This window comes from Rhamphochromis sp. 'chilingali', assembly GCF_963969265.1.
Source record: "Rhamphochromis sp. 'chilingali' genome assembly, chromosome: 1".
NCBI lineage: Eukaryota > Metazoa > Chordata > Actinopteri > Cichliformes > Cichlidae > Rhamphochromis > Rhamphochromis sp. 'chilingali'.
The window spans coordinates 29,545,095-29,572,442 of NC_137929.1; the positions used below are offsets into that span (position 1 = coordinate 29,545,095).

Genomic DNA, 27,348 nt, shown 5'->3' on the forward strand with positions numbered 1-27,348 from the left:
TTTCTTACTCTCGCAGCAACGTTAAGTGGGGGTGAAATTTAAATCTGGCATGTTATGCTATTTGTATTTTTATGTTTAGTTTGATCACCTGTCTGTGAAGAGGAATATATGAGATTATTATGCATATTAATTTAATTTAAAAAACACATTGAAATGTTCTTGTAAACTGTGGTTATGATTAAGTTTTGGAATCTTCTAGTCGTAATTAATAGTTCATAATTATTCTATAAACATTACATTGATGTAATAAATATTCTAACAGCTTTCAGAATATATAAGATCCCTCTAGTTCATGATTTACTACCGTGCCGGGAAAAAACAACAAACAATAAAAGGACCCCTCTTGACAAATGATACCCTGCCTCTGATTGTAATACTAAATTCTTAAGTCATTACAACAGTTTAAAACAATGAGACATGTATATAACCTCAAAAGCTTTAAAAATAGTGCCCCTGCTAGCAAACTAGCTAGCTAGCTAATTGAGAAGCTAGCTAGCTAGCTAAATATCCCTCTCAAAATTGTCTGTTGATTGTTGATCCCTCTCAAAATTGTCTGATCTTCCCTTATGCTGCCAAGATGGCAATCATCTTGAAATATATACAGCTGTTCACAATACTATTTTTTTTAACCTTTTTTTCTTTTTATATGTTCTTAAATACACTTATGTAAGCCTAAACATGGAAGCACGTGATTTCCTTTTGCAGTATGTGTCTTGATCTTAGCGATGAATATTTTTGCGTAGCTCGCTTCCAATGAAGTTATCTCCACAATGACGGTATCAGTTACAAAACTATAAAGCTTTTTTCCTGACAAACTTAGCTGTGGAAAGGACTTTCTCCAGGCCTCGACTTTACCAGACTAACCTCTGTGCTGTCTGCCACAGTGAGCATGAGGCGCTCGCTGCATTAACTCCACAGGACAGGAAAGGCAAGGGCAGCCACATGAGAAAATTTGCCTCAGCCTCTCTCACCTGCTGCTGCTGTCTGTAGCAGTAACATACCATCCATAAGTTAATATTCCAAGCTGCTTCCACAGCCTTTTTATGCCGGCGTAACACCAAGACTCTGAGAGATTTCTATGTTTAGCCTCACATCATCGATTAAACATTATAATTAGAGGTGGGAATCACCATACATCCCACGATACGATATTTTCACAATACTTAACGCACGATACGATATTATTGCAATTTTTTTTAATATTTTGCGATATTCAGATTCTGTACAGAAAGGTAAACTTTATCAATATTCATTTTATCTAATATCAAAGTCTCACACTCAGTCTTTCTCTCATTTAAGTCAGTTTTATTGTTGACAAACTGAACGGTTTGTATTACAGTCTAGTCCAACTTAATTGAATGCAACCATCTGGTACAATTATAGCTATTCTGAACTATGCAATTTATGAAAACTATGCAGCCCATTCAGCAACTGAAGAATTTGAAAGTAAATTAAAACAAAAAATAATTTTACATTAAATAAAAAAGTTTTAAACATAATTAAAATAAAACGTCTTAAATTAAAATAAGTAAACTGTCATGTTTATTGCTGCCAAAAATAAGTTAAACACATTTGGACAGTGAAGGAATGTCAGGATTCTTGCTCAGAAAAAGGATCAACATGCTCTGAAGTCAGAGCACAAAAACCTTTTTTGTAACAAAATATCGATTTCTGCTGTCCCTGTATCGATACATTATTAGCAAACAAAATATCACGATACTACACGGTATCGATTTTTTCCCCCACCCCTAATTATAATGGTGTGTTTGTTGTGAATGGCTTTAATTATGCCTGATTATGACACTTTACAGAAATCAGCAGTGCCTCTGTGGTCTTTGATTCATCTTGCCGTTTTAGTCAAACACCCTCTCATGTCTGCGTGTGTCGCTGCGTGAGTGACTGTTTTCATCGACTCATGATTGGTGCATTTGATGTGGCACAGTTGGTGTCATGGATACATTCATTGTCTGACAATCTTGTAATTCTGCCACATGTTGCCATCTGGCCCAGGCACAACGCCAGCCCTGCTGGCCTGGAGAGAGTCAGCAGACGTGACACCCCGACCTTCATGCCGAAACAGCCAATGTTTTGGACGTTCGGGCCATCTTGGCTCTATTTGGAAGAGCCTGACACATGCTAAATTGATTAAGACTGTCTAAGCAGTAAATGCAGGCTGGCAAAGTCACTGCAGATAATGTGAGTGTGACTCAGTGTGCTTTTAAAGGCAACAAACTGTTGTCCTTTCTGTTCCACTGCTCATGTGCTTGGCTTAGAATAACTGTCATCACTTTTTTCTGCTTTTTTTTTGACAAGCTATTATATAGATTCAGAGATACCCTGCATTTGTCATATATCATCATAGTTTTTTTTTTTTATCCTTACAATGCTTTGAGGAATATAATGCTGAGCAATTCAAACCAAATGCTACCGTTCCATAAAAATGCAGCCTTTTGCTTGCTGAATGAAGCCCTTTTTGATGTTGGGGCTTAGGAATGTAGGCTACATGCTTATTTGCAGGCGAGGCACTTATCACATGCCTGGTGCACCTCTCGCAGAGGGCAATTTTCTTTGAGGGGAAAGTGCAAGGTTTAGGATTATAGTCGAAAATGATTTTTCTAACACGTGTACGCAAATCTGTGCACCCAACCCTGATGTTGCACATACACAAACTTATGCACAAATTCTTCTAGCAAACCCTTTAATGCCGCAACACAATGGCCTTCTGTTAGTAATGCAGCTTTAGATTTTTTTTGCACTGAGAGAGCGAGCTCGTTGTCGTTGTTTAAGAGATGTTTTTGGATGTTTCACAGCAGGGCTAAAAACAAATTGTGATATATTAGCAAATATAATTGCTGTGCCCATTTTTCTGAGACTGAATTAGGGGAGACCTTTGAGCAGGTATGCCCATGTTTCAGGTAGTTTACAATGTGCCATGTGCTCATACCCTCTCTGTGATACCCTAATATATATCATATGCGTCTCTCCTCCTGACTGGTCATCCATCACTGGCCTTGGCGGCTCTGCCTTGATCCAGAAATCATACACAGATCACCTGTGTAGTGAGAGAGGTGGCAGGCAATCCCTCAATTAAGGCCAACAACCAATCCATCTCTCCTGACGTTTGCAGAAATGGGAAAAAAAAACATAAAGTCACAGTCAAAGTTCTTTGCAAGACAAATATTTGTGATTTCTCGCATTGTTTGTAGTGTATGCATTTGGGTGTTTTAGTTCCGGGATCTTTTCCACCACATCTCGTCTTTTATAACTCCTCATGTGTGATTTTATGTGAGTATGTGTGTGGAAGCTGGTTTCTCTAGAGCCCCCCAAAATTGCCACAGTAAATTTAACAGGCTTGGTAAGCTCGGTGGCCCACAAGCTCAAAGTGATTTATTTTGGCCAATCAACCGAGTAAATCTGATTGGAGGCTTCTAAAGCATCTTTAACTCTCTTTATCACCAGTGTCAGATTGGCCGTATCCATTTGGCCCTTTCTGCTGTTGGTTGACGGTATTTTGAGAAGCTTTGCTCTTTTTCTTTTTCTTTGGCAAACGGTGGGACCTTGGAGGAGCGTGCTTTTCCTTTAGTGATTTCGCAATTCCCTCTGCGCGTGTCCTCACACCTTACTTTTTCCTCTTTCTGCCTTCCCTGATATGTTTGACGATGTTTGGCTGTGTCACTAGCCACTAGAGACTCAAGGTTTGGCTCTAAGGATAAAAACTCATTCCAGCATTCTTCCTTGTAGCTTGATGCTAAATATTGGGTTTCTGTACACTGTGAGTTTGAATGCAACCCTATCACAGCTTTGTCTTTCATACTGTAGACATGTAGACTTGGAACAGATTTGCATACTTCTTATTACCACGCTTCACTGGTAGGGCGAATTGAGCGCCTTTTCGAGATGTGAAAATATAAATGTAGAGATTAAATTCAGAAGATCCTGTTTTGCAAATGCACAAAAGCTACGTTCACATTAGGCTAAAACACTGCTTGTTTACTGCACAGCTGTGGCTAATTCGTCCTTCAGTACTTCAGGATAGCGCATTTGCAGGCAGACTTAGCTCATATCTCTTCTGTCATTTACCTCAAACACAGTGAGTGTCTCTCCAGGCCCGTGTCCATGTGTGCATACATATCAGCCCGGTGCATACGCTTCTCCCAGCACTGTGTGACCTCCATCGATGCCCTCTCAAGTCCTGGGAAGAGAGCTCGGGAATGAGAAATTAATTGCCAAACAATGCATGGCTCCCATCCATTATGGTTCTCATCATGTCAGATGATATCGAAGCATTACCGGATGTCTGGCTGCATAATTTACTGCACCTCCTCCCCACCAACACCCACAGCAGCAGCAGCAGCAGCCCCGCACCCACAGCCCCAGTTACACTCCCTGATGGATTTGTAGGCTTGTCTCAAAAGGTTCCATTTAATGGCAGGACGACTTTCATCATAATTATCATCATTTTATTTTCAACCCATTCCCCTCAACTCATGAGGACGTGTAGCATTTCAGTGGGATTGTATGACATAAACATTAGGGAAATGAGTGAATAAAGCCGTGAAAGTAATGGCTACTGATGTTGTGTTATGAAAGAGATGCTACTGCTTTTATTATTTTTCTCTGCATAGATGAAAAAAAAATGTCCCAAGATAAAATTTTACATTATGATTCTGATTTATGATCGCTTAGCTGTTGTCTGAATGAGTGAACAAGCCAGTTCTCTTTGCCATATCAGGTTAGAGCCACATTGGGATGTAATCTCTTCATTTTACATTAAACATTTTGTCTTACATTTAGAAACATCAATTAAATGTGCTTAAAGTGAAGCTAAAGAGTCATAAAGTTTATTTCTTTTGAGCCTGCTAGCATGACATGCAGCATTGATGTATGTTGACTTTTATGACTATCAATTTAGTTCAATATCCATTTCTACAGAGAAGCTGCAGAAAGCTGATTCAAACTTGTTGGACTTGTCTGAAATTAGAAGTTTGGTTTTTTTTGTCTAGAGTTGATGAAAATATTGACACCTTGCTCTGTACGATGAAGCTTGCTAGCTTTGCGTAAGCCCTGCTAACGGGGGGAAGCAACAGGTGTGACTCTCTCCTTGAAGGAAAATTAAATTTAAGCACTTTTTAAAGCTTCCTAGACAAAAAAAAATCATATCATATTAAATCTTCTGCAAGTAATCAAGGGGCTAACTAGCAAGCTCTGCAGTTTAAGCGAGCTACATAGCAAATTTTTAACCTATCTTGCTCAAAGACGAATGCACTTATGCCACAGTGAGGTATCCATGGTCCTCTGTCTGACCACCCACAAGTCTGTGGTCACAGTTAGTCAGACTTTAATTATAGTTAATCACCAAATGGGTTTTCACCCAAATTGTGCTCAAGCTCACATTTGTTATTCTCAGTAGATTTCAGTTCTCATTACTTTGTGCAATAAAACCAACCAACGACAAGAAAACTCGCTTTTTTCCACAAATTACAATTAGCTACTATTAGCTACTCTGTTAAGCTAATGAACTGTTAAGAGCCACCATGTTCTGGTTTGTCTTGATGCATGCTATGCATTGCTTCAAACAGGAGAAACAAATAATCAGACTTTTAAATTGCAAGTATATCACACGGGAATGTTAACATTTTTTTCTTGTTTTGTTCAACAGATTAATTGGAACTGATTAAAAATGTCGTGTACACTACCTCATTTCCTTGAAGAATCCAAAAGCTTTGCCTTCAACATGGTACCCAACAATGTCCAACTTGGGTGGACATCACAGCCACACTGTAATTTGCTCAAAAAGATCTTCTCACTTTTACTTTATACCTCCTATTTCTACAAAACAGTGCTGATGTCATAAAAAAAAAGTAAGACGCAGACGAATTTACAACGTGAAAGCAGCGCTCTCAGATCAAACATCCAAATGACAGAAGTATCATTATGGCCTGCTAACAACCTTGATCGTGGATTCTGGCTTCACGTACGATTCAGTCTAAAAATATAGCAGCTCACAGAAATCTCATTTCACACGCTTTAAACAAACTTGAAGAAAGTTAATGGGTGACATCACACATAGACTGTCCAAAATTTACTACAGCCCGGCTGAAGATGTAACGCATAAGGGTTCAAATGCTAAAATTAGGAGGTAATTGGGTTCAGCGCGAGGCTGGAAGTGTCACTCTACTGGCTGATGCTCGTTTCATTTTTACCCCCAAAAGCCCTTTCCAGCTCTTTTGATCTCGAGTCTGCAGAAGTTTCTCCGAGACGCAAGTCTGCTCACGGTGCGGAAAGGCACGTCACATGAACCGGATCCATTTCATAATAGCATAGCAGGTTTTTTTCCTGGAGCAAAGTAGAGCGGGCTTATCTAATTGTGGGAGCCACGAGCCCTGGGATACAGAAAGAGAGGCTAATTAGTTAGAAATGAATGCTTTGAAATGAAGCACAAAGCTCTATGTGTGGTGGAAACAGGCTTCACACGTTCGGCGTGGGGCGGGGGGCAACAGAAGCGAGGTGTAAATGATGAGTGCAGCTTGCGTTTCAGTGAGAGTAGAAGTCAGAGTGCCCACAGAAGTTCGCTACTATCCTATGAATGAAAAGGTGGCTGGTGGTGCACGAACATTCGGGACGTTCAGGAGCCCTCAAGCTTAGAAAGCAGGAGCAGCTCGTAGCTCTTATTCTTTTTAATCAACTTTGCAATGCCTTTGAGAGCGCATCGAAGCTTAAATATACAGAAGAGGAATCACTTTGAGGTTTGATGTCATTTTATTGAAGTCGAAGAGGACGCTGAAGTGCCTGCTTTGTTTCATGAATCGAGAGGTTGCTGGCATTGGAACATACTTATGGCCTTATTCCCGAGGAATCTTTGCGGTATTCCGCATCATTATAATGTGGAATCTTTTCATACAAAGATTGCTGTATAAAATATCTGGGTAATAAAAGAGTTACTCCAGTTCATTAAGAGACTCAAACCAAAATGTGACAAGCCCTTCATATCGTCCCGTAAGGTCACAGAGTAGTTCCTCGGGGCATACCAAAGACCTGCTCGCATCGTTTTCCCCCCCTCTCGCTCTCTCGTTGTCACTTTGAATCGAATGGGGAAGCTGGCGAAAGCAAAACAAAATGTCCTTGTGTTGTCTCCAAGGCGATAGTGCCTGCAGACTGTGACTGCTGTCTGCTGCTGCTGGCTTTTCTCTTTTTTTCTCCTGTGCTCATCGCATGGAAAAGATATTTAAGTTTGCTCAAGGACACTTTCTTCTCTTTCATGTGTGTGTGTGTGTGTGTGTGTGTGTGTGTGTGTGTGCAGGCATATTTAACATGCAGTATGTAGACAGGACATTCTGAAAAATAATTTGACGGTGGACTCAACGGGATCAAATGGAAGAATGGAATTACATTCCAGACGAGGTTCCCAGTGACTTTAAATTAACCTCATGCCGTGATGGTTATATCCTCCAGTCATATTTCTCTGTCGTATCACCGGCAGCATTCAGGGAGGTGGCACGATGAGTTTTATCATCACTATTCTAAAAGAAATAGTAAACTAAAGAGATCTTATGGCCTCTGACTTCGAGAAGCAGTTGGCGTTTTTCAGTTTTTTGGCAGTGTTTGTTGACAAAATATTCAGAAGGCTATTGCACACGACATAAAATTTGTCATTTCTCCATTTTCATTTGTGTACGCGGGTTTAGCGTCTAAGCAGAGTCGTGCAGCACAACATCCTTTATGCTTAAAGCGTGAATTTCACCCCATCGGCTACTTACTCGGAAAGATTTTCACAGATTCAACTTACGGCAGACAAATAGCTACAATCTCATTTTCAAAACAAGCTGTCCTCCGAAATGAATAACATTAGTCTGGGAGATGAGTGTGCCAGAACCATCTATAAGAAGTAACACCAAAAAGCTACTAACATAAAATATAGAGAGGTTGTATTTTGGGGGGTAATCTTTACCTTGGAAAGAAAGTCAGTACATCACCTCCTTTTACGCTGTGTATAAAGAGAATAGTTTACAGGGGAAATCTGACCGAATCTCACAGTCGTGCAGTCTTTTAAATTAGTTGTCGTTATTTATTGATGAGCTTTGAACCTCTTTTGCTATCAGTGCTAACACTCCTGTAGTGTTTTACTTACAAATCTGAAGGAAACGGTTTCCAAGGCCTACTCCGTGGATCGGCTTCCTCCGAGGCGTGGACGTCTATCAGCAGAGAATGTACCTTCACCTATCAGCAGAGAATGTCCCTTAGTCTGTAACACAGTCAAATATATTCTCAAGTAATATTCAAGCATGCCATTCAGCGTGTTAGTACGAGCTCGGGAGCAGCTTGGGAGAACAAGAAAACAGAGACTGCTTTAGATTGTCTTCCCAAATTGACTCAACTTTATTCACAAGTACAACAGTTTATATAGAGGGTAAAATTCATGAGACAGCAGATTTATCAGTTTAAACCAGTACAGACCAAGATAAGGCAGCGTCTTCCTGCCCTTGGGTGAAGAAGCATCCTTTGTGTAGTGTATCAGTTCAGCTACAATTGTGATTATCTCAGCGACATATTTTCAAGGCACAAAACAAAGAGTTCTTACATTAGTGAAATCTGAAACAAACCATTTGGCCTCAACAGGCGTCTAAAAGATTAAGAAACTAATGTAGCTGAGGGAGTGATCTCTGTGGTATTTCAACCTTGTACCAGCCTGTGATTCTCACACATCAATTCTTGGGTCAAAGAGAAAAATAACTAAAACAAAGGGGCCTTATTGAATGACAGAGTTTTCCTGCATAATGTCACTATAAAACAATATCCAGTAAATGCTCCCATGGTACTAAAATACCTAACAAAATCTATGTATGCATTAGAGGCCAGCTGATTTATCGGCAGATTGATGTTATTAAATCTGATCAAACATTAGCTATTCAGGCATTTGTAAAGGCCAGCACTGCAACTTTGCTGTTGGCAACTTGTATTTGGAGTGCGACAAACACAACACCTTGATTATCTAAGTCAGCAGTCCCCAACATTTTTTGCGCCACTTAACGGTTTATGTCCGACAATATTTTCATGGACCGGCCTTTAAGGTGTCGCGGATAAATATAACAAAATAAAACCAGTACCGGTACCAGAAAAAAGAAGATTTATGCATAACACATGGGAAAAGACCCAGGGAAACTGAATTAACGATAAAAACAATTAAAAAAATAAAGATATAAAAACCGATAAAAAACATGAAAACCATAAATTTCACACCCGAGCATCAACTTTCGCGGCCCGGTACCAAACAGCCCGGGGGACCGCTAATCTAAGTAGTTGGGGAGAACGTAACCAGTAAATAAATAACCACATCTAGCAACTGTTTGGTAAATCTGTATTTGGTGTGGCTGAAATAAAAATTATAAATCAAATCAAATCAAATCACTTTTATTGTCACATCACATGTGCAGGCACACTGGCACAGCACATGCGAGTGAAATTCTTGTGTGCGAGCCCCACAAGCAACAGAGATGTGCAAACACAACAACACAAACGAGCAAAATGAAATATATAATATAATATATAATGAAAATATCATCCGATATCACCAAATATCTGTATCGTCTGAAAAATCCTATATCGTTCAGGGTCTAGTATGCATGCACGTTTTTGGAGGTGGTACAGAATATTCCTATTCCTTTTCCCAATTGCCTATTCAGTCTGGTTCTTACCAAGCAACATGAGCCCAACATAACATTGGATAGCCTCCAGCACACCTGCGACCCTGAATGAGATAAGCAGAAAAATTAGATGAATGGAACAGCATAATTAAATCCTGCCATCACATACTTAATACCACTTTGTTTTCATGTGAGAACTGTACAGGCTTTTCAGGGTTTCGGCGCTAGCATCTAATGCTTTAAAGCATTAGCTGTGTGTCTTTTATATACAGTCTATTACCAACAGGAGCTTTAGCCCTCTTGAGTGCACTAAAACAAATAATGGATCAATTTATTGCTGATTACATTCATTTTTTTTTAATTCTAGCATGAGTCATACGAGGAAGAATGTACTCCTCTGTATATTTACTCAGCAAAGAATTACCTCATTATCCGTTTACAGTAGTGTGCTTACATTAGTCTGCATTTATAGGTGTCTAAGCAAAAAACACGCCCTCAGCAAAATCCCTCACGGTCACAATCACTTCAGTATCAGCATTCCTGACCAGTACAATCATCCCCTTATCCTAACAGGCCCCTCAGCACACCTGTTTAGCCACCGGCTTATCTTCGCCGGCGCACTGTGACCTTTGCTGACCCCCATATGAGCTGTGAATATCCATGATCAGATTCCCATCAGGTGCTCTAATGGTTTTTCTTTTACAACACGCAGTTTTAGCACCTCCAGCTGATTTCAGTTATCCTGAGATTGATTGTGCTTCCCCTTTTCCAGGGTTTGGCGTATCGTATACGAGGTCATTTCTTCTCAAATACAGATATGAATACGCGTAAATGAGTTATCTCATAAATAATGAAATAAATAGACTGGTGGTGCCCTTGAAGATATTTCTTCGTCCCATTTCCACGATGATCGCAGCTGAAGGCTGCTGCGGAGCAGATTGATGACGCCGGTTAATAGGGGATGTAGGATGTAAATGGGGATGTCTTGGTCGGCTGGTGGAAATGCTAAATAAGTATTTGAGCATTCGTGTGGTTTCTTTAAAGCCCTGTTGACGGGTGGCAGTGTCAGTTTATGATGCTGACGAGGGCTGGCGTGTGTGACTGTACATTTGTGCTGGGCTTATTTTAAGCGCTTGCACCCATATCCACTTCTGTGACAGCCTGCTGTTTGAAATGTTTGTGTTTCCCACTTACCACTGTTGTCTGCTACGTGCGCTAATTTGTGTTGTTTTTGTTTTTTCCTGCCTGCGATAGAAATTTGGAAGTTGTAAAAGCTGCATTATCGGGTAGTCGGGAGTAAATAGGCTCTGCGTGCCTTTAGTTCACATTGCAGCTCAATGAGGTTCTTGTTATAGTTCCGCTTTACTGATGGAGTGCCTCCACAGGAGTGTCCAAGGTACCTGCAGATCTTGAAAACACAACAAACTCTTTTGTTAGCGGGAGAAGACAAATACTCAATCAGTCTGGAACTCTCGCCGCGGCGGCAAACTATTTAATCAACCGTGGCTGTCGTCGAACGCTGTTAAGCGTTAAATGCATTGACTGCTGATAGAAGTCGGATGTCATTACAGCCTCCGGGGGCTTCTGCGTCCCCAACAGCGGCGCTAATTTATGCTGTCTTATTTTGCTCCTACCAAATTTACCATACAGAGAAATTGTCCGATTGTAAATTGAATCAGAGGGAATTGCGTTTCGAGGAGGATGGGAGGGAGTGAGGGGGTGTCTGTTATCTGAGCTCTCTGGGACGCGTGACGTCCATTATGTGTGCCAACCTAAAATCAACCCTCATTACATTTTGTTTTGCTCTCCTTTCATACAGAGATTAGTACCATTTGTCACTTCTGTCATCTTGATTGTATCTTTGCATTAGTCGGAAACGACAAATGTCACAAATTGCATTTTTTTTCTTTTTGCTGAGGTCCAAATTGTGTGGGTGTGTGTGTGAGAGAGAGAGGGAGAGAGAGAGCACTCTCATTTGTTTAAAGAGTCTACAGCAAGCTTTCTTCTTTCGAATCGCTTTCAGTAATAAGATCACGACATACAGAAATGTCAGGGTAGCAAAAATAGCACTGTATAAAGAATAATACAGATTATACATATTATTAAAATAGAGTAAAAAATATTCCATTGGGCATATTTTTGTAGACTAAAGCCAAGCTTTGGAAAATGCATTATGAAGCATGGCCTCCCCATGTGTCCTCTGACCTTCTCTGGCTTAATCGAGTCCACGCATTCATAAAAAGCCTGTAGCTAAATTAATTTGGGACCTCTATTTTCCAATCAGGGGCCCAAGGGAAAGCTTCTAAAAGGGACAGGATGGATGAGAAGATGGCGTGATTGATGACAGGGAGTCAAAGAGCGGTATGTGCTTTTGAGTAGGAGGAAGAGGATTACCGAGCCGGTGTGCGAGCACATCTCGGTGCACGCCGGTGTTATGATAGCCTTTGTCCCCCAACAGCTCAGGCAAACAGCGTCATTAGCAAAAACCTGGAGTGTAACCGCAGGGAAGACTCGCATGCAGGAAACAGGTATTTCAGTTTGTCCCGGCTGACCTCGAAATAGCACGGAGCTACAAAACCCGGGTATTGACTCGCAGAGATATGCCCTCGTCAACAGCCGCATTTAGACTACACAGCTGGAAGTTTGTGTAGTGTGTGTAAGCTTAGCCGACGGGGGTCTAGAACTAGACCAAACGCACAACCGTGTAAGTCACACCTGCCAGTTCCAGTTGATCCTCTTTGAACTGTTTTCTTTCAACTGACACATGGAGAAGGAGGAAAGAATAAACCCGCATGCATACACTCAGGCTTGGTTTTTTTTTTCTACCTGCACCAAAATAAATTTTCTCTCAGCAACACAGACGGAGTAAAAAAAATTATTAAAAATTAAATTAAAAGCAAAATTATTTGCTTTCAAGTTTCTTAAATTTTTTTTTTTACATTTGAATTCATCGGCTCACTTTGTCGTCCCCTTTCTCTTTGTCGTTTCCTAGAAACGTCCTCCTCGATAATGGTGTACATGGATACCACGACCACAACAACGAGGACCTCCACCAGACCTCCTGTTACCACGACAACCACGACATCCAGGACCACCACCACCAAGGTGCCCGCCACGACGCCTTTGGTGGTCCAGTCGCCACGAACCACATCGGCAGTGGTGGAACCGTACCAGACGGTCTTGGAAGATTTGGAGCAAGAAGATGTCAACGCGGCCCCGGCCACCGCTAAGCTACCAAATCTTAGGGTGGAGTACTGCAGTCCACTGGTGATGATGGACGTGTCCTGGCCGAGGACGAAGCAGGGAACGTTAGCCAAGATGCCCTGTCCACCTGGATCATTAGGTATTTATATTTATTTATTTTGTCCTGTCTCACTTTACTGGCCGCAGCAGATGGATGTCTAGTTCTGCTTGAGGTTTCTTCCTGTTAAAGGAGGGTTTTTCTTTCCCACTGTCGCCAACTGCTTGCTCATTGAGGAGAATGTAATTGCTGGGCTAAAGCGCCTTGAGACGGCTGTTGTTGTGAATTGATACTGTACAGTTAAATAAAATTGTATTGAATTGAATTGAAGGAAAAGTTAGAGCAGGACTAAGACATGAGCATGTATGGATAGAGCCAGGAACATCTTGTTGCTAGGGGAAAGTGTATATTCCCTGACTAGCTAGCAAGTGGTTGCTGGACTTTGCTAGCTGTTGCTAGGTGAAAAAACGGTTGCAAAGAGGGTGCTGCACCAACACCCTGTTAGTGAGTGTTTGCAAACTAAATCAGCCACAAAGTAACCATGTGGATGGAGTGAAACTTGAAAAAGTTGTCTCATCACTGAAACCAACCAATTTCAAAAGGTGCAACTCTTATTTTGAAGGTGAACGACTCCTTTTCAAGTGGTTGCAGAGTTACTGCAGACAAGTTGCCAACTTTTATGCAAACAATGTGTGACTGCAGCAGTCTTATAGCAACCAAAGCAATCTCAAGGAGGTTTCAGTGCAGCATGCTACTTTGCAACTAATTTTTCTAGCAACCTCTGACAACCACTGTCAATACACATTTTTCCCCAGTTACTAGGTTACATGGGGTCAATGGCAGGTCTTTACACCTGAGTGGGGGCTAAGGTAGTGTATTATCGTCCCAATAAACTCAGAGATAAAAAAGTAGTAGCAGCAACTGTAATTACCCATGATATTCAATCTAGACTTCCATAACAAGCCTACCTACGCACAGATAAAATTGAACTTCACGGAAAGAAGGTTCTGGTCAGTGGCCGTCTGCTGCTCCGAGTACTTGGACATGGGTTAAATATAGAGAATTAGTTTCACTACAGGGATCAATAAAAAGATATCCTTCCAGGCTGAATTCCTTTACAGTTGCTCGGTACAAATAACATAAGTTATCCCGTGCAGTGTAGGTGATGACATTTTTAGTGCACTCACTTTTAAGGTCTTTCCCCGGAGAAGAGATTTAATTATCTGGTGAAGCTGTTGGCTTGTACACTGTTTCTGTTGTTGTCGTTGTCATCTTTTCTGTTGTGGATGCTGTAGCATTTGGAACTATTCTCCCAGATCTCTTCATTTTCTTTGGTCAAAACCAGGAAAATAGGTTTGCACGTGCCTCACGCACCTCAGATGGGCGTATGATTTATTCATTGCGTTTCCTGCCGCTTACATAATGCCAGTGACATTACGTCAAATAACGACCTGCAGTTGACCTAATCACTCCCTGCAAATCTCAAAGATTCCCATGTTTAGAGCTGAAAGCGCTCTCCTGATGAGATACGCGGATGTGCTTTCTTTGCTTCTCGTCTGTGTGAGGATGTCAGCTCTCTCCTTAGGAGACACAGTCTACTGTGAGCCTCTTTGCCTTGATGTTGTCACCGTGTGTGTTTTGTTTATGTTTACACTCCCCCTGCAGCACTCATTCTCTCGCCTCCTGTCCTCCTAACTCACTCTCTCCTCCTGACTCACTGATGCACGGCTAAAGATAGCTTAGCATCGCATCTGTGTGGAAACTGGTAACCGGCACGGCGCACGGCCATATTTACTTCTTGTCTCTCAGGGCGCAATTCATGTAATTAATTAGCGGCTAAACACGTTTGCGTTCGGCTCTTTTGAAAGGGCTGCTGCGCTTCATTTGTCAGGCATCGGGCCTTTGTTTATGCGTGTCTCGTTCGAGCCCCGTCGCCGTATCGATACTAAGAGAATGGAGGCCTGAGTACATCGAGATTAAATCAACGTTGGCCGGCTTTTGATATAAAAGCTTTACCTCAGGAAGTAAAAACTCGGGGGGAGCACTTCATATTTAAATGGAACCTGGCTATGATCAAATTATTTTTTAAGGCCAATCCTCTCGTAATACACGGATGAAGATTATAGTCCATCCATCCATTTTCCATCCAGAGTTCAGGGCCAATCTGTAGCAGGGCCAGATTATGGTAGGAGAAATTAAAGGGGTTACCTACTACATTCATACAGTTGTTGCATCAGCAAAATAACTCAGTGTTAATAATAAATGATTAAAACATAAAACAAAAGCTGTCATGCTTTATTTTATACATAGTAGAGTGACATCATAGCCCCCAAATCCTGCTCGAATGCTGGAAAAAGTCTGTTCGTTTCATCAATCAGCACCGAGATTCAGGCCCACACATTTACATACAGTCTTCATTACTGGGTAACACCAGCACCCATCGAGACCTCACTAACAGGCATCACATGGCAAGATAAGAGGCACACATACCCCACCTCCTCTCAGCGCTACTCTTCAAAGCCATTGCACTTCAGACGGCACTGCCAAGCAATACACAACTGTGCGAGCTTCCTCTGCCACTCGTTGAAAGTTCCTCAAGCTCCTCTTCCATGTACCATCACTTCGCCCGCTGTCATCCCCCAGCATTCCTCCGACTCCCTCTTCTTTCTCCCTCTGTCTTTTATGCCCCTTTGCCTCTAAATATAGGCAGAAATACAGAGTCCCTTATCTTATAAACCCATCAAACGTACAGCTGTCCAAGGTGGACCGGGGAAGGAAATTATATGTCAGTCAAAAGTTCTATCTGTTAATACTGGCAGTCTCACCCTCCCTTTAAGTACAAGCAAGGGCGATTTAATGTCAGCGTGTAGCCGTGCTGATGTCAGCTATGAAAATATGGGAGCAAATTATTTGAGGTGCGCGGCAGAACGAGTCAACAAGCAAGCTGCATTTCTACATTTCTACCTCGATGCCATTTTGCAGTAACAGTGAGTTCAGCTGAAAGCGATGGTAGGTACAGCAGATTCAGAGGGGCTTAACAGACACTGGTCAGTTTCTGGATGTGTGTTTGTGCTAAAGTCAAAAATGGAGCGTTTTGCAAGGAGCTCACTCACCGGAGCACCTCTCTGTCAGCAGAGAGCCCGTCTTAATTGACCTTCCTGATGAATTCAAGCTAGGGCAGACTTAATTGGTACCTATTTTGGTGCGTTTTCTTGCGTATGCAGGAGCCGAACTGTCACACACATGCAGACGCCGTCTGACTTTTAATGATTAAATACAGACGCCGCGTGGGCAACTCCAACTGGCCTCGAGTGAAGCAACTTCATTTCAGTCGCTATAAGATAAAGCTGTCCAATTACATTTTTCTACATCCATAATCACTTGAAGAATTATGCTCCTTGGGATTTTCTTGCAAATAGCAAAAGTACTACACAAAATATGGATAAAGTTGATTGTCTGAGTGTTTACAAACCCAATCTAGTAAATCTGACGCAGTTCTTCCCACAAAGCCTCTTAACTCTCCTCCCTATCTCTCGTTCGCTCTCTAGGTGTGGCCTCATACATGTGCATGGGCCCCGAAGGATACTGGGACTCCCAGGGGCCTGACTTTAGCAACTGTACCTCGCCTTGGGTCAACATCATCAGCCAAAAGGTAACAAAAGTATTGGAAAAGAAAGATGCACAGATTCACAGGGTATATAATTTAGTTCATGGACTGCTTTTGTGTGTGTGTTTGTTTTTCCTGATTAGCAATTATCACACATTTCTCTTTAGAATAAAATTGTGGGAAAAAGCTTGAAGATAGCCTGGAGGATTTGAGCTTAAATGTATTTGGATTTAGCTTGAACACAACGGCACCCTTTTACCTTATTCTGACGAACGTTCGCCGCACATCACAATGCACATCGGGGATGCGTACATCATTTGTACTCAGAGGACTTTAGTTTTTGTGTGGGGGTTTTTTTTCTCCTTTTGTCCTATTGTCTCTTCTTAATTGGTCCATTAATGTCATCGATTAGCCAAAGGCTTTACTCAATAGAAAGGTTATTCTTGTGCGTGCATGTGTTTGGCGTGAGTGGGTGGCTGGGTTGGGTTGGAGTGAAAACCAATACCACAGGATCATAGTCTAATAGCCTGCTGTGGGTAACAGCTAATGCAGACCGCTTTCTGTCTTACATGAACCGGCGGTTATTTGCATTCTATACTTCTCAAGTGCAAACGATTCGGATCTCCTCCTCTGCAGGCGATTTATTATGCAAAGCTCCATATTTATAAAGCTCCCGTTGTTAAAATCTGTAAGGGAATCAAATCTTAAAGGAGGGGAAGGTTACTGCAAGGGAGGATCAGGGTTCCAGGTTATGAATTGCAGGCAGTGCTGCAAATGTTCTCCCTTAAACTCATAGGACCCCGAGGCGTACATGTTATAACGCTTATGGTGTACTCGACGGCACAAAGCTCAGCCCATTAAACAAACGGCAGTTTGCGGATATGGATGGAGAACGGCTGTTGGGTAACAAAATAGAAGGCGGGGAAATTATCAGGTGCATTTCTGTGCAGCGCGGGCCCATTTCAGCAGTGCAATAAAGCTCAGCAACTGGCTGCTGTTTAGAGAAATTAACTACAGCAAAGCTTTTTCTGAACCTGCTGTGGCGGGCGGCTCACTTCAGGTCTAACAGGGTGACTCTAGTGTAGAGTAATGCCTGTTAAGTTCTACAGAAAGATGTGACAATCAAAATATGCACGCTTTTTTTAAACAAAGGTGTTATTAATCTTTTCTTATTTTTAAAACAAATCACACTCCGGCAGCGTGCCTGTCGGAGCAGAGACAGGAAGACTCTAATGAAGATCAACCTGTCAGACAATTGGAATGCCCATCTGGCACTTCGTTATTTTATATCTAGGGCCATTGTCCTGTATGTGGCACTGCTCATTACCAGATGGTTTCTCAAAATGAGAAAGGAAGATATAAAGCACGAAAAGGAAAGGAAATGACACGAGACAAGCAGAAGGGAGAAAAAGAAAGCAGAGCTATTTACCTAGCATCCCCACATCCCCTCATTAAGAGACGAGAGCAGGGAGGGTAAAGAGGAAAACATCTTCCAAAGAAACATTCCTCTGCTTACACCTCTGTAAAGACCAATTTAAGCAGCCTAATTGGCTTCACTAATAAACTCACAGGCGATGATAGCAGGTAATGTCAGAGTAAATCAGGACGATCCTGTTTTAGATGATACCACCGCTGTTTTGGGGCTCATCTTACGACTCGATTAGTTCAATCTTTAAAGGGAACTGACCCAGAGCGTAAGACCCAGATATGTATTGGGCATTTAATCAACTCTAGATTTATTTACTGAGGCTACACAGTTTCCCATTGTAGTCATCGACATATGCAACATGCAGGGCTGTCTTATCGGTCACCATTGCTGTCAGGTAATTTCAAGCATTACTCATTAAAGTGATCTGTTTCTCAGTTACTGTGTGATTTATTTCTAAAAGAATGTGGCATTTATTTTATTTCTTTTTCATTTAAATCTCTGTTGTCAAAGCGTTTTGAACAAAAGCAGTGTTTTGTTGGCATCAGGGGAAACCTTTTCATATATTATTTGAAAAAATTCCTGTAACTGCTTTGTTTTTGTTTTAAATAATGTGCTCTTTGGGAACTTATTGAGGAAAGATTGTTGGTTTTGCTTTTTGGTGGAAACTCTGAGCTAAAATGAAAACTGTGGGTAGCAGTTTTAAGGTTACTTAGCTAGTAAGCTAAGTAAGCTAGCTTACTTAGCTTACTAGCTAAGTAAGCTAGCTCTAGCTCATCTGTTGGTGTTTTAATATTTTTAATTTATGTTTCGCAAGCATACTATATTAGGTGATAGTGAAAAAACTCAGTTTTTACTCTTATTTTGATATTTGATATCTTTCACTGCATATAAAAAGTTAGTTTTACATTTTTGCTAATATGTTTCATCAGCAAAGGGATTCAAAACACAGCATCCAGTACTTATTTTGTTAAAGTTCCACAAATCAAACTTCAGCAATGATGAAATGCAAAGCTTTACGGACCTGCTTACTGTGCGAAACTCTCACTTCTTTGTATTTTGCTTCCGAGGAAGCTGAGGTTTTTGTCTTTAGCAAGTTTTTATTTGGACATTTGAAGCTTTTCACTTATTCTTAGTCCAGTCCTTACATGTGACAATTTTCAGAGCAATATTTCATTGTTTGTTAAGCCGATTAACACTAACTTGTGAATCTGTCAAGCACAAAAAAGCACCTAACTCAATAGATAAACCAGCGTTCTGTCTACACAGAGCAGAAAAAGTTGGTATTTTAGCCACTTTGCAACTATTAGCCTGCGACAAAACATAAAATTTGTTCCCACTGCTTTAATTTCTTCAGTTCTACTAAAAATTGCAAGAATAATATCGTTTGACGGGCATAAATTAGTGTTTGTGCCCCAACCAAGTGATTCCCCTTGGTATGGTGTAATTCCTGATGACTACTGTACTTAAAGAAATGACGGGAAAGCCTGAAACAGTTTGGGCTGTGTTAAAGAATACCATGTATTGACTTTCAGGCTTGTCAATTGCACAGTTTTTGTCTTATATATTTATATATCTACATGTATATTTGCATGTTTCAGTAAACCACTGCAGTCATGTTCCGTTATCTTAGCAAAATATAAAGAAACGGTGGTTGGCTCAAGACTTTCTCACAGTACTGTAAAGTAGCTAAGCTATGATTGAACGATGACATTTCATAGGAGGGCTTTAGAGAATGTCAGAAGCTTTAATTTTACAGTATGTATACATTTGGCTGAACTATTTCTGCAGTGAAAACTGGAAGTAATGTTTAAGATATGAAAGGTTCACTGTGCAAATAAAAAAAAGCAATAATTTTCATACAACAATAAAAGGGTGACGGTGAGAGTAATCGTTTTCCTTGTCAGATTCTAGCACATTCGCATAACTTGTTGAACTTCATATATTCAGCGCTGTGTATACACTGTTATCCCCAAGCTGCACTGCTCTCTATTAGTTTTTACAAAGGTGTAAGGCTTTCTTGGGAAATTCCCTCAATAGTCTCATAATTATGTCTGGATGCAATATTGGCTCCTAGTGTTCAGTCGGCTGAGGATCGTCTCACCACATTAATTGTGTGCGATATTGCAGCAGTTGCAGAAAAGGTTTAGGTTAAACGCCTTTTATTTTAGGGGGCATTATACATGAATACAGTAATTTGTCATGTTTTCTAGAGTGTTCTTTTTGAATGCCACAGCAGCAAAAAGCAAAGGACCTGGGGTTGTTTTGATTTGCCTTTAGTTATAGAGAAAAACATTCCGTACAAGCCAGCCGCCTCGTTTAAAAACTTCACAAATTCAGCTTTAACTGGATTGGCTGTCCCATTCCTTAGATAAAAGCCGGAGAGACGGCGGCGGTCATCGCCCGGGAGCTGGCAGAGCAAACCAAGAGCAATCTTCAGGCGGGGGACATCACCTACACGGTGAAGGCCATGGTTCAGCTGGTGGATCTGCTTGACGTGCAGCTGAGGAACCTCACACCAGGTGGCAAAGACAGTGCAGCACGGAGCCTCAATAAGGTATCGGAGGAAACTGGTTTACACATATTTATTTGAATGATTTGATTTGCTAGAGCTGCTTTTGTGTGTAAGCATCCATTAATTCCGACTGTTAAGTTTCCGGTCTAGAGGCCTGCCTACCACAAGGCTTCAATCGGAACCCGACCAGTAGATATTCTTTTAATTATCTGCCGCTTGGCTCTGTGCTGTTGAGTAAAATGATATTCCCCGTTTTTCCCTGTAGTCTGCCTCATAATAAAAACCGACTTTCAATTTCGAGCACTTCTCTTACACTAAGTGCAATCAATTTTTACACTGATGCAGTTTTAAAAGTTGCCGTCCAGGCGCCAACATTTGCCCCGCTTGTGTTTTTTGTTTTTGCTAATGCGACGGGGTAAGATTCCAGCGGGCTGGATGCGAGCGGTGGGGGGTGCAGAGCGTTTCATATTCGCTGAACTTGAATCTAATGTATTTATTACCCAATTCACAGCAGAGCACAGTAAGGGGCACTCAGGCAGAGAGAGCTAAAATAATACTTTCTATCTGCTGAGCGGCCAACAGAAAAGCAAACATCAGTGAAATTCAAAATGTCAATCGTTAATTTCCTGGAGCGGCATCACTTGTAGACGAACTCGAACACCTGTTCTCGGATTGCTTTTTTGGGACTGTTTTTTATTTCATTGCTGCAACAGACACAGATGTCCCTATTGAGGTTTTAGTGCCAGTTTTCTCCAATGGAGAGGGAAGGCAGTAAAGATGGCCAAAAGGCCTCAGAAGGGAAACTTGATGAGTGAAATGGCATCGGAGCAACTAGAGTTTATAATACCTCTCGAAAAAATAAATACTGGCTTCACATAAAACAGACTGTTTGAGGGAGAGGCGACTAACGTGGTGTCGGTTGCCACCTAAGTCTTTAGTCTCTTTTTTAAAGTTGATGAAATGGCAAAAAAAGAGAGAAAGCAGCCGTATTGAAGGGGTGAGGCGGAAAAGCTTTTGCAACAGGGATAATTTATTCAAGAGGTCAGGGCTTACCAGTGATTTATAATTCTCTGTCTGCTGATATACAGTCCATTTTTTGCAGTACGGTGCATCTATGGAACAAAAAAACGTCCCTACGGGTTTTTCTTGTGCTCCGCATCCCTCGCCAGTGAGACGTCTCCCAACGGAGACACCGGAGTCCACAAAACTCTTCTTCTTCTTCTTCTTCTTCTTCTTCTTCTTCTTCTTCTTCTTCTTCTTCTTCTTCTCTGTTTTGGCAATACCAAAGTTCAATCATTTTGACACAATCTGCTAAGCAAATTAAAGATTTTTTTCTTCTTTTTTTTGTTAATATAATGAAGCAGAGCAGACTTTGCCAGCAAACAATGAAAGGATTGAGTTGGCAAACGGTGAGATCAGTGTCGTTTTCATGATCAAACGGTTAGCTGGCTAACGGTGCGGATGGGAACGCTTCCAGAAGAGTGGGCTGTGATGTAGAGCAAGAGGCTCCTTTATGGGGAAATGGTACTCTTTGGAGCTAATCTGCATGGGATTTAGCACGGTACTAGAACCTATCTGTTAAGCCACACAGCAGCTCTGTTGGCTACACCGCCTGTATCAGAACTCAATTAAAATGATTCACTCCCCATGCAGTCCTAACAGCACTTCTTTGTGCCTCAGCTCCCTGTCTGTGTTTTTTTTTCTTCTTTCTTTCTTTCAGGTATGCTAAAATGCTATTAGCATTAACTCTTCTTCGGTGGTGGCAGACGTTTAATGGATAACTGCACCGTGTTCTCTTGGGAAATTTCTCAAATAAAACATAAAACTTAAAATGTGACAACCTAGAAATCAAAGTTAAGAGTGTCATGCAGTATGCTTTTTCCTACTGGTCTCATATGTCTAATTTTAGGGCTAATTAACACGAGTCTCTACTTTTTTTCCCCACATATTACGCAGTCATTGTGCCAAGTGCTTTTCATAAAACTGTAGAGTGAATGTTTTAGTTTCTCACTTACTTTGAAATCTGTACTTCAAGCTGAAATGTTTCATGTGGAATTGCCTGACTCTTTTTTTATGCTAACTCTTGAATTTCTTTGGGTTGCAGTTGCAGAAGAGAGAGCGCTCGTGTCGGTTTTATGTTCAGGTATTTGGACCAAATTTTATTCCTCACTTCCTGCTCTTCGTTTCTTCATTGTGGTAACTTGTGCTGTCGTTTTCCATTTTTAACCACAGAATGTGAAACTTGGCCTTTTGAAGTGGCGCCCAGTGCCACAGTATCAAAGTCACTACATGTGTGTGCCATGTGTCGCCTTTCCTTGCAACGCTTGTCTTAAATCAAAGGGTCAAATTTCATTTTTGTCATCGTGTCTCAACTTTTAGTTTATTATTCATATTTTTCACCCACCACCCTGCATGCATATGACATGTAATGATAGTTTCTTGGCACGAGCCTGAGAGTTCCTCTATTTTGAGATGCCGTAGATCCTTTGTGGATTTTCTCAAGTGTCTCAATCATTTTAAAAATGCCCCAGAACTATCATATCAGCACTGCTTTCCAGTGAAATAACCCACATAAGTGGAAAGCATCAGTCAAAAATAATGCTTAGCACATGCCTGCATCTCTCAGCAAAAGCTTAAGAGCCAAAAGAACTGACCTCATTATACCAACAAGTCAACTTCTAACTACTCTTCTAGCTACTAAGTCAGCCAAAGGTATGACATGTTATGATTCTGCATGATGCATAATACATATTCGTCCCAATTTGGGGGGTTGAGGGGTTCTCTTGCTTCTCTCAGCTGTTTCTCGGGCTACCGAGTGGGATTTGTTGTCCCTGAGGTGACTTTTTAGCTGCCATCAGGATAATTTCTACCTTGACAAGAGAACTATGGGAGAAGTTGACATCCCTGTCTTCATGCAGATGGTTTCAATTAAGCTGCACACTGCAGCCAGATGTTGTCTTTTTATATGTAGGCTCAGTAGCACGCATGCTAAGAAACATGTATTTCACACTGATCCCTCCGAGGCATGTCAGAAGGCATTTTGTTATTTATGGTTTTATATGGTTGAGTGTGCTCATATGTTTAAATGGGTTTCTGAGTGAAAGATGCTTTCAGCACAAATCAGGTGGTGTTCTGTTTTTCTTGTTGTCGACAGATGCCACAGGAGGACTAGAAATGCAACTATTGTCGGGTCTTTGTGTAGCCAAAGATCAGGGGCTCTCAAAGTTTTGATGTCTGAGTGCCAATTTAGAGAGCCAACATATGTATAATTGAAAAGAAATGCAGACATCAAAGACTTTGAGTTGGTATTTGTTGGGTTTCTCTTCAGGGGTTGAGGCTATAGGTTTGTAATTGCCATGTTTCTCTTTATGTTAGGTGGATGTTACATTTCTTGAAAATATAAGGAAGGTTTAGTCTGCTGTGATGGGTAGAAAAGAAATGCTCCCTTGAGCTTGTTATGTGCTGCTATATCATAGCAGAACAAGAACTGTGGCTGAGTGAAATGTACAATGGTCCATTCATTCCCTGTTGGAGTTAAGAGTGTCAACGCTGGGCCTTAAGTTGATAACCCTCAAGTGCCATAGACTAATATAATATCTTAAAATTAGAAAAACAAATTGTTGAGGGGCAGCATACCTCTTCATTTTGTTTCTTACTATAATGATCGTATCGTCTGTACTATATCCTCCAATTAGCCAATCTGAGACAAATATTTTATGAATATCACACGTATAGCGATTAACATCCATATTTAAGAAAACCCCAAATTATTTAGGTTTTTAATCCTTTTTGATTTTCGCATAAATTGGTGTTACAGTCTCTGCTTGGGCTCGTTTCGCGTGTCACGTTCAGCACATGTTGCTGGCATGTAACTTGGCGCTCAACAAACTTTGTGTCTGTGACTGAGTTTAGTTCAATACACCACAGAATACAAAATGAAATGAAAAAGTGCACCCAGATTTAAAAAACAGACTTTTTTTTTTTTTTACTCATCGTGAGTGCCTGAGCCCACGAGCTCAATAGGAAAGTGTTTACAAAGGTCAAGTCTAGGGCTTTCATGATTAAGGTTATAAAATGTTTTAGCGCAATCTTGGAGCGCAGAATGGACAAACTTTGGTCAAACTTCCTGAAATGCGTTGGCAGAGACATTTCAGGGATATTGACTCATTCTGCGCTCCAGATGGGTTAATTGCGTTAAAAACTGACGCAAACTAAACTGCGTTAGTCGTGATGACCCTAGTTAAGTCAGAAAGATATTTTCCCACAGACTTCTATAGGACCAGAAGTCTTTTTGTAACCATGACAATCACCATCTGTAGGACTTCAAACAGAACGGCGCTTCCCCATTGGCTTCATTTATCCGACCTGGACTGCATCCATGTTTCATGCTCTCTGCGGTGCCGCTAAAAACCAACAATGCCACCGTCACCATGATTGGGTTCATGACTGTTGGCACAATATTTCATGCTAACAGTTACCCAGAGGCTCTACAGTGTAGACACAGCCGTGCCTCAAGAATCTTTAAAACACGCACAGACATCATTATATACCGTCGAAGATTTGGCTTTCATGTTTTGGGCCATGTTTTCACCTTACAATGTAAATCTATACATGACTGTGCACACAGCCCAGCTGCGCACCTTCCTCCTCTGTTCCGTTCCTGTGCTATGTTGACAAATTCACACAACAGTGAGGCGCTTTCACTTGACGAACTGGAATAATGGAGCAACATCTGTGGCCTTAAGTAAACACAGGCATTGACTGCACGCGCTGGCAGCCTTTGAGAGACTTTCATTGATTAGGGAAATTGGGCAATGTTTTCTCCAACAGGACCCTGGTGGTTGACATAAGTGGGATTAGCAGAGGAATACAAAGCAAATGAGAGCTGCACCTGCCTCTGCTGTCCCTCTGCTCGGAGAACACGCGTGGCGCCGAAAACAGACTGTGACAGCGCCGTGGGAAAAGGCAGGCTGCGGGAGTGCAGGTGCGGCGGAGTCGAAGGAGGTGCAGAGTCCAAAATAAAGTGCAGGGCTTGTGGTTGATGTCTAAATTAGATAAGGAGTGATTATTTCCTTAATTGAGGGCTTCTATCTTGTTTAAGTGGTAAACAAGTAAATGACATTTTAATTCATCTCATCGCGAGGTCTTTATCTTCTTCAGCTCGTCAGAGAATTTCAGCGCGAAGCTACTGTATATTTGCCGTTTTAGTCGCATATTCATAACCAATTCAACCTGTGGCAATTTCCCTGCCTCAGCTGAGCTTGTGTAGATACAACAATGATTAATTATGAGTGCCTCTGTATCTTTCCCGCTTGTTTGTAAAGAGTCGTATCTGCTACATGTCATAGCCAATTTAATCCCACTGAACAGAATTTGGTCTTGATAGAGCTACAAAGCATAAAATGATCAACGCACTATGTTCTGCATTTCCCCTGCTGTGCCCTTTGATTCTGCATAAACAGGATAAAAACGACGCCCTGCCTCCCTTGCCTTTTTGGTCATTACTAATGGCAGCGTGTCTATGGGCAGAGACGTTATGGTTGTCCAATTACTGTGATTATATCCGTCCATGTTGTTCTAATGTCAAACAAAGTTGCTTTGAAGGTTTTCTTCCTTTTTATTTATTTCGTTTTAAAGCGAGCGAACGACTGTGCGGGAGTTGAGGGATGTACAGCACGTGAAAATATCCCAAATAATGTCTCATACCTCAGTAGGAGCCAAGTGAGTGTGGATTTGCGCAATACAGGGAGGATGTTGCGCTCCGACCCGAGTTAAACTGATGGCGTGAAAAGATGACAGAGGGGGGCGGGGGAGTGTCGCAAAGCAGGATGACCTCAGAGCAGGCAGAAACACAGGGAGGATCCTTGTTCGGAAATGTAACGAGATGACAAAATGTTGGAAGATGAAGATTGCTACTTCCTCGGAAACAGAGGCCTCCACATCTGGCCTGCAGTGCAGAGCTCTCTCTCTGAATAATGAGGGCTTTCTCCTCACAGAGAGGAAGGTTCTGCTGATCAGTGTTGTGTAATAATTGAGAAAGTCCCGTGGTTATTTTTTGTGTGCGTGTATGCGTGTGTGTTGAGAGGATATCTGGGTTATCCATACACGTGTATGCATACACTGAAATTCTGGTGTTCTTTGGTAAAGTCGTTATAATTTTTAAGGCCTGAAAATGAAAATCTGAACACTTTGAACACAATTCATGATCGTTTTAGAGTGTCTAGTCTTGAATAAAGTTTTCTGTGTCTTGCTTTAAATTAAAAGGCGAAGCAACTTGTGGACCAAAGTGCCGTCTACTGCAGGTTCATTCAAATTAAATACAAATGTTTCGCAGTATTGTTCAGTAGAAGGCTTTTTGGAGGAATCTGTGCAGCAATGAATTTTTTTTCTGTAATGAGAAAAAAGAAAATCAGAAAATCTCACATTAGATTTTCTATCTGAGTTGTTTTAGCATGAATACAGCTGCTGTACAGTTGCCTGTGCAAGCCTCTTTGCAACCCACCTCCACCTAAGCTCCAATTTGCCATGTGATTTCGGATTTAGAGTCATGTCACTGAAGCCTGCTCGGGGTTTAGTGCTGCTGTTCTCCCTGTTTTAGGCTTTCCATTAGGCCATGCTCATAACAATCTTCTTTTAACTGAAATGCAACCAAATAAGAAAATAACAGCATCACTTGTTGTATCACTGATTAACATCTATCCATTTTGTATCTCTTAGTGTAAGTCTTAAGGAAAGGATTGTTTTCTTCAGCTGTTGAGGTTAATAGAGTGTTTCTATCAAGACAGTAGTGAGATGAAACCTGAGACAGAAGGCAGAAATACAAAGGTAACCCCTCAGACACTCACCTACACAGAAGCAACCACCCACTTACTGAAGAAGGCTTGATAAAATATTAAAGCAGAAGGTTTCAGAGATTCT

At 41.3% G+C, this 27,348-nt stretch overlaps 1 protein-coding gene across 12 annotated transcripts in view; it reads left to right on the forward strand.

The window, feature by feature from the left end:
• Window positions 1–27,348, forward strand: part of LOC308410241 (adhesion G protein-coupled receptor L3) — a 267,657-nt gene that overhangs the window by 162,670 nt on the left and 77,639 nt on the right. For 9 of the 12 annotated variants that reach the window (XM_080903456.1, XM_080903455.1, XM_080903451.1 and 6 more), the window contains 4 exons: window positions 12,634–12,984; window positions 16,431–16,534; window positions 20,287–20,472; window positions 22,535–22,573. In XM_080903456.1, the coding sequence (XP_080759582.1) occupies window positions 12,634–12,984; window positions 16,431–16,534; window positions 20,287–20,472; window positions 22,535–22,573 (680 nt within the window). The remainder of the gene's footprint in view (window positions 1–12,633; window positions 12,985–16,430; window positions 16,535–20,286; window positions 20,473–22,534; window positions 22,574–27,348) is intronic. The other 3 variants (XM_080903459.1, XM_080903461.1, XM_080903453.1) reach the window with 1 other exon arrangement.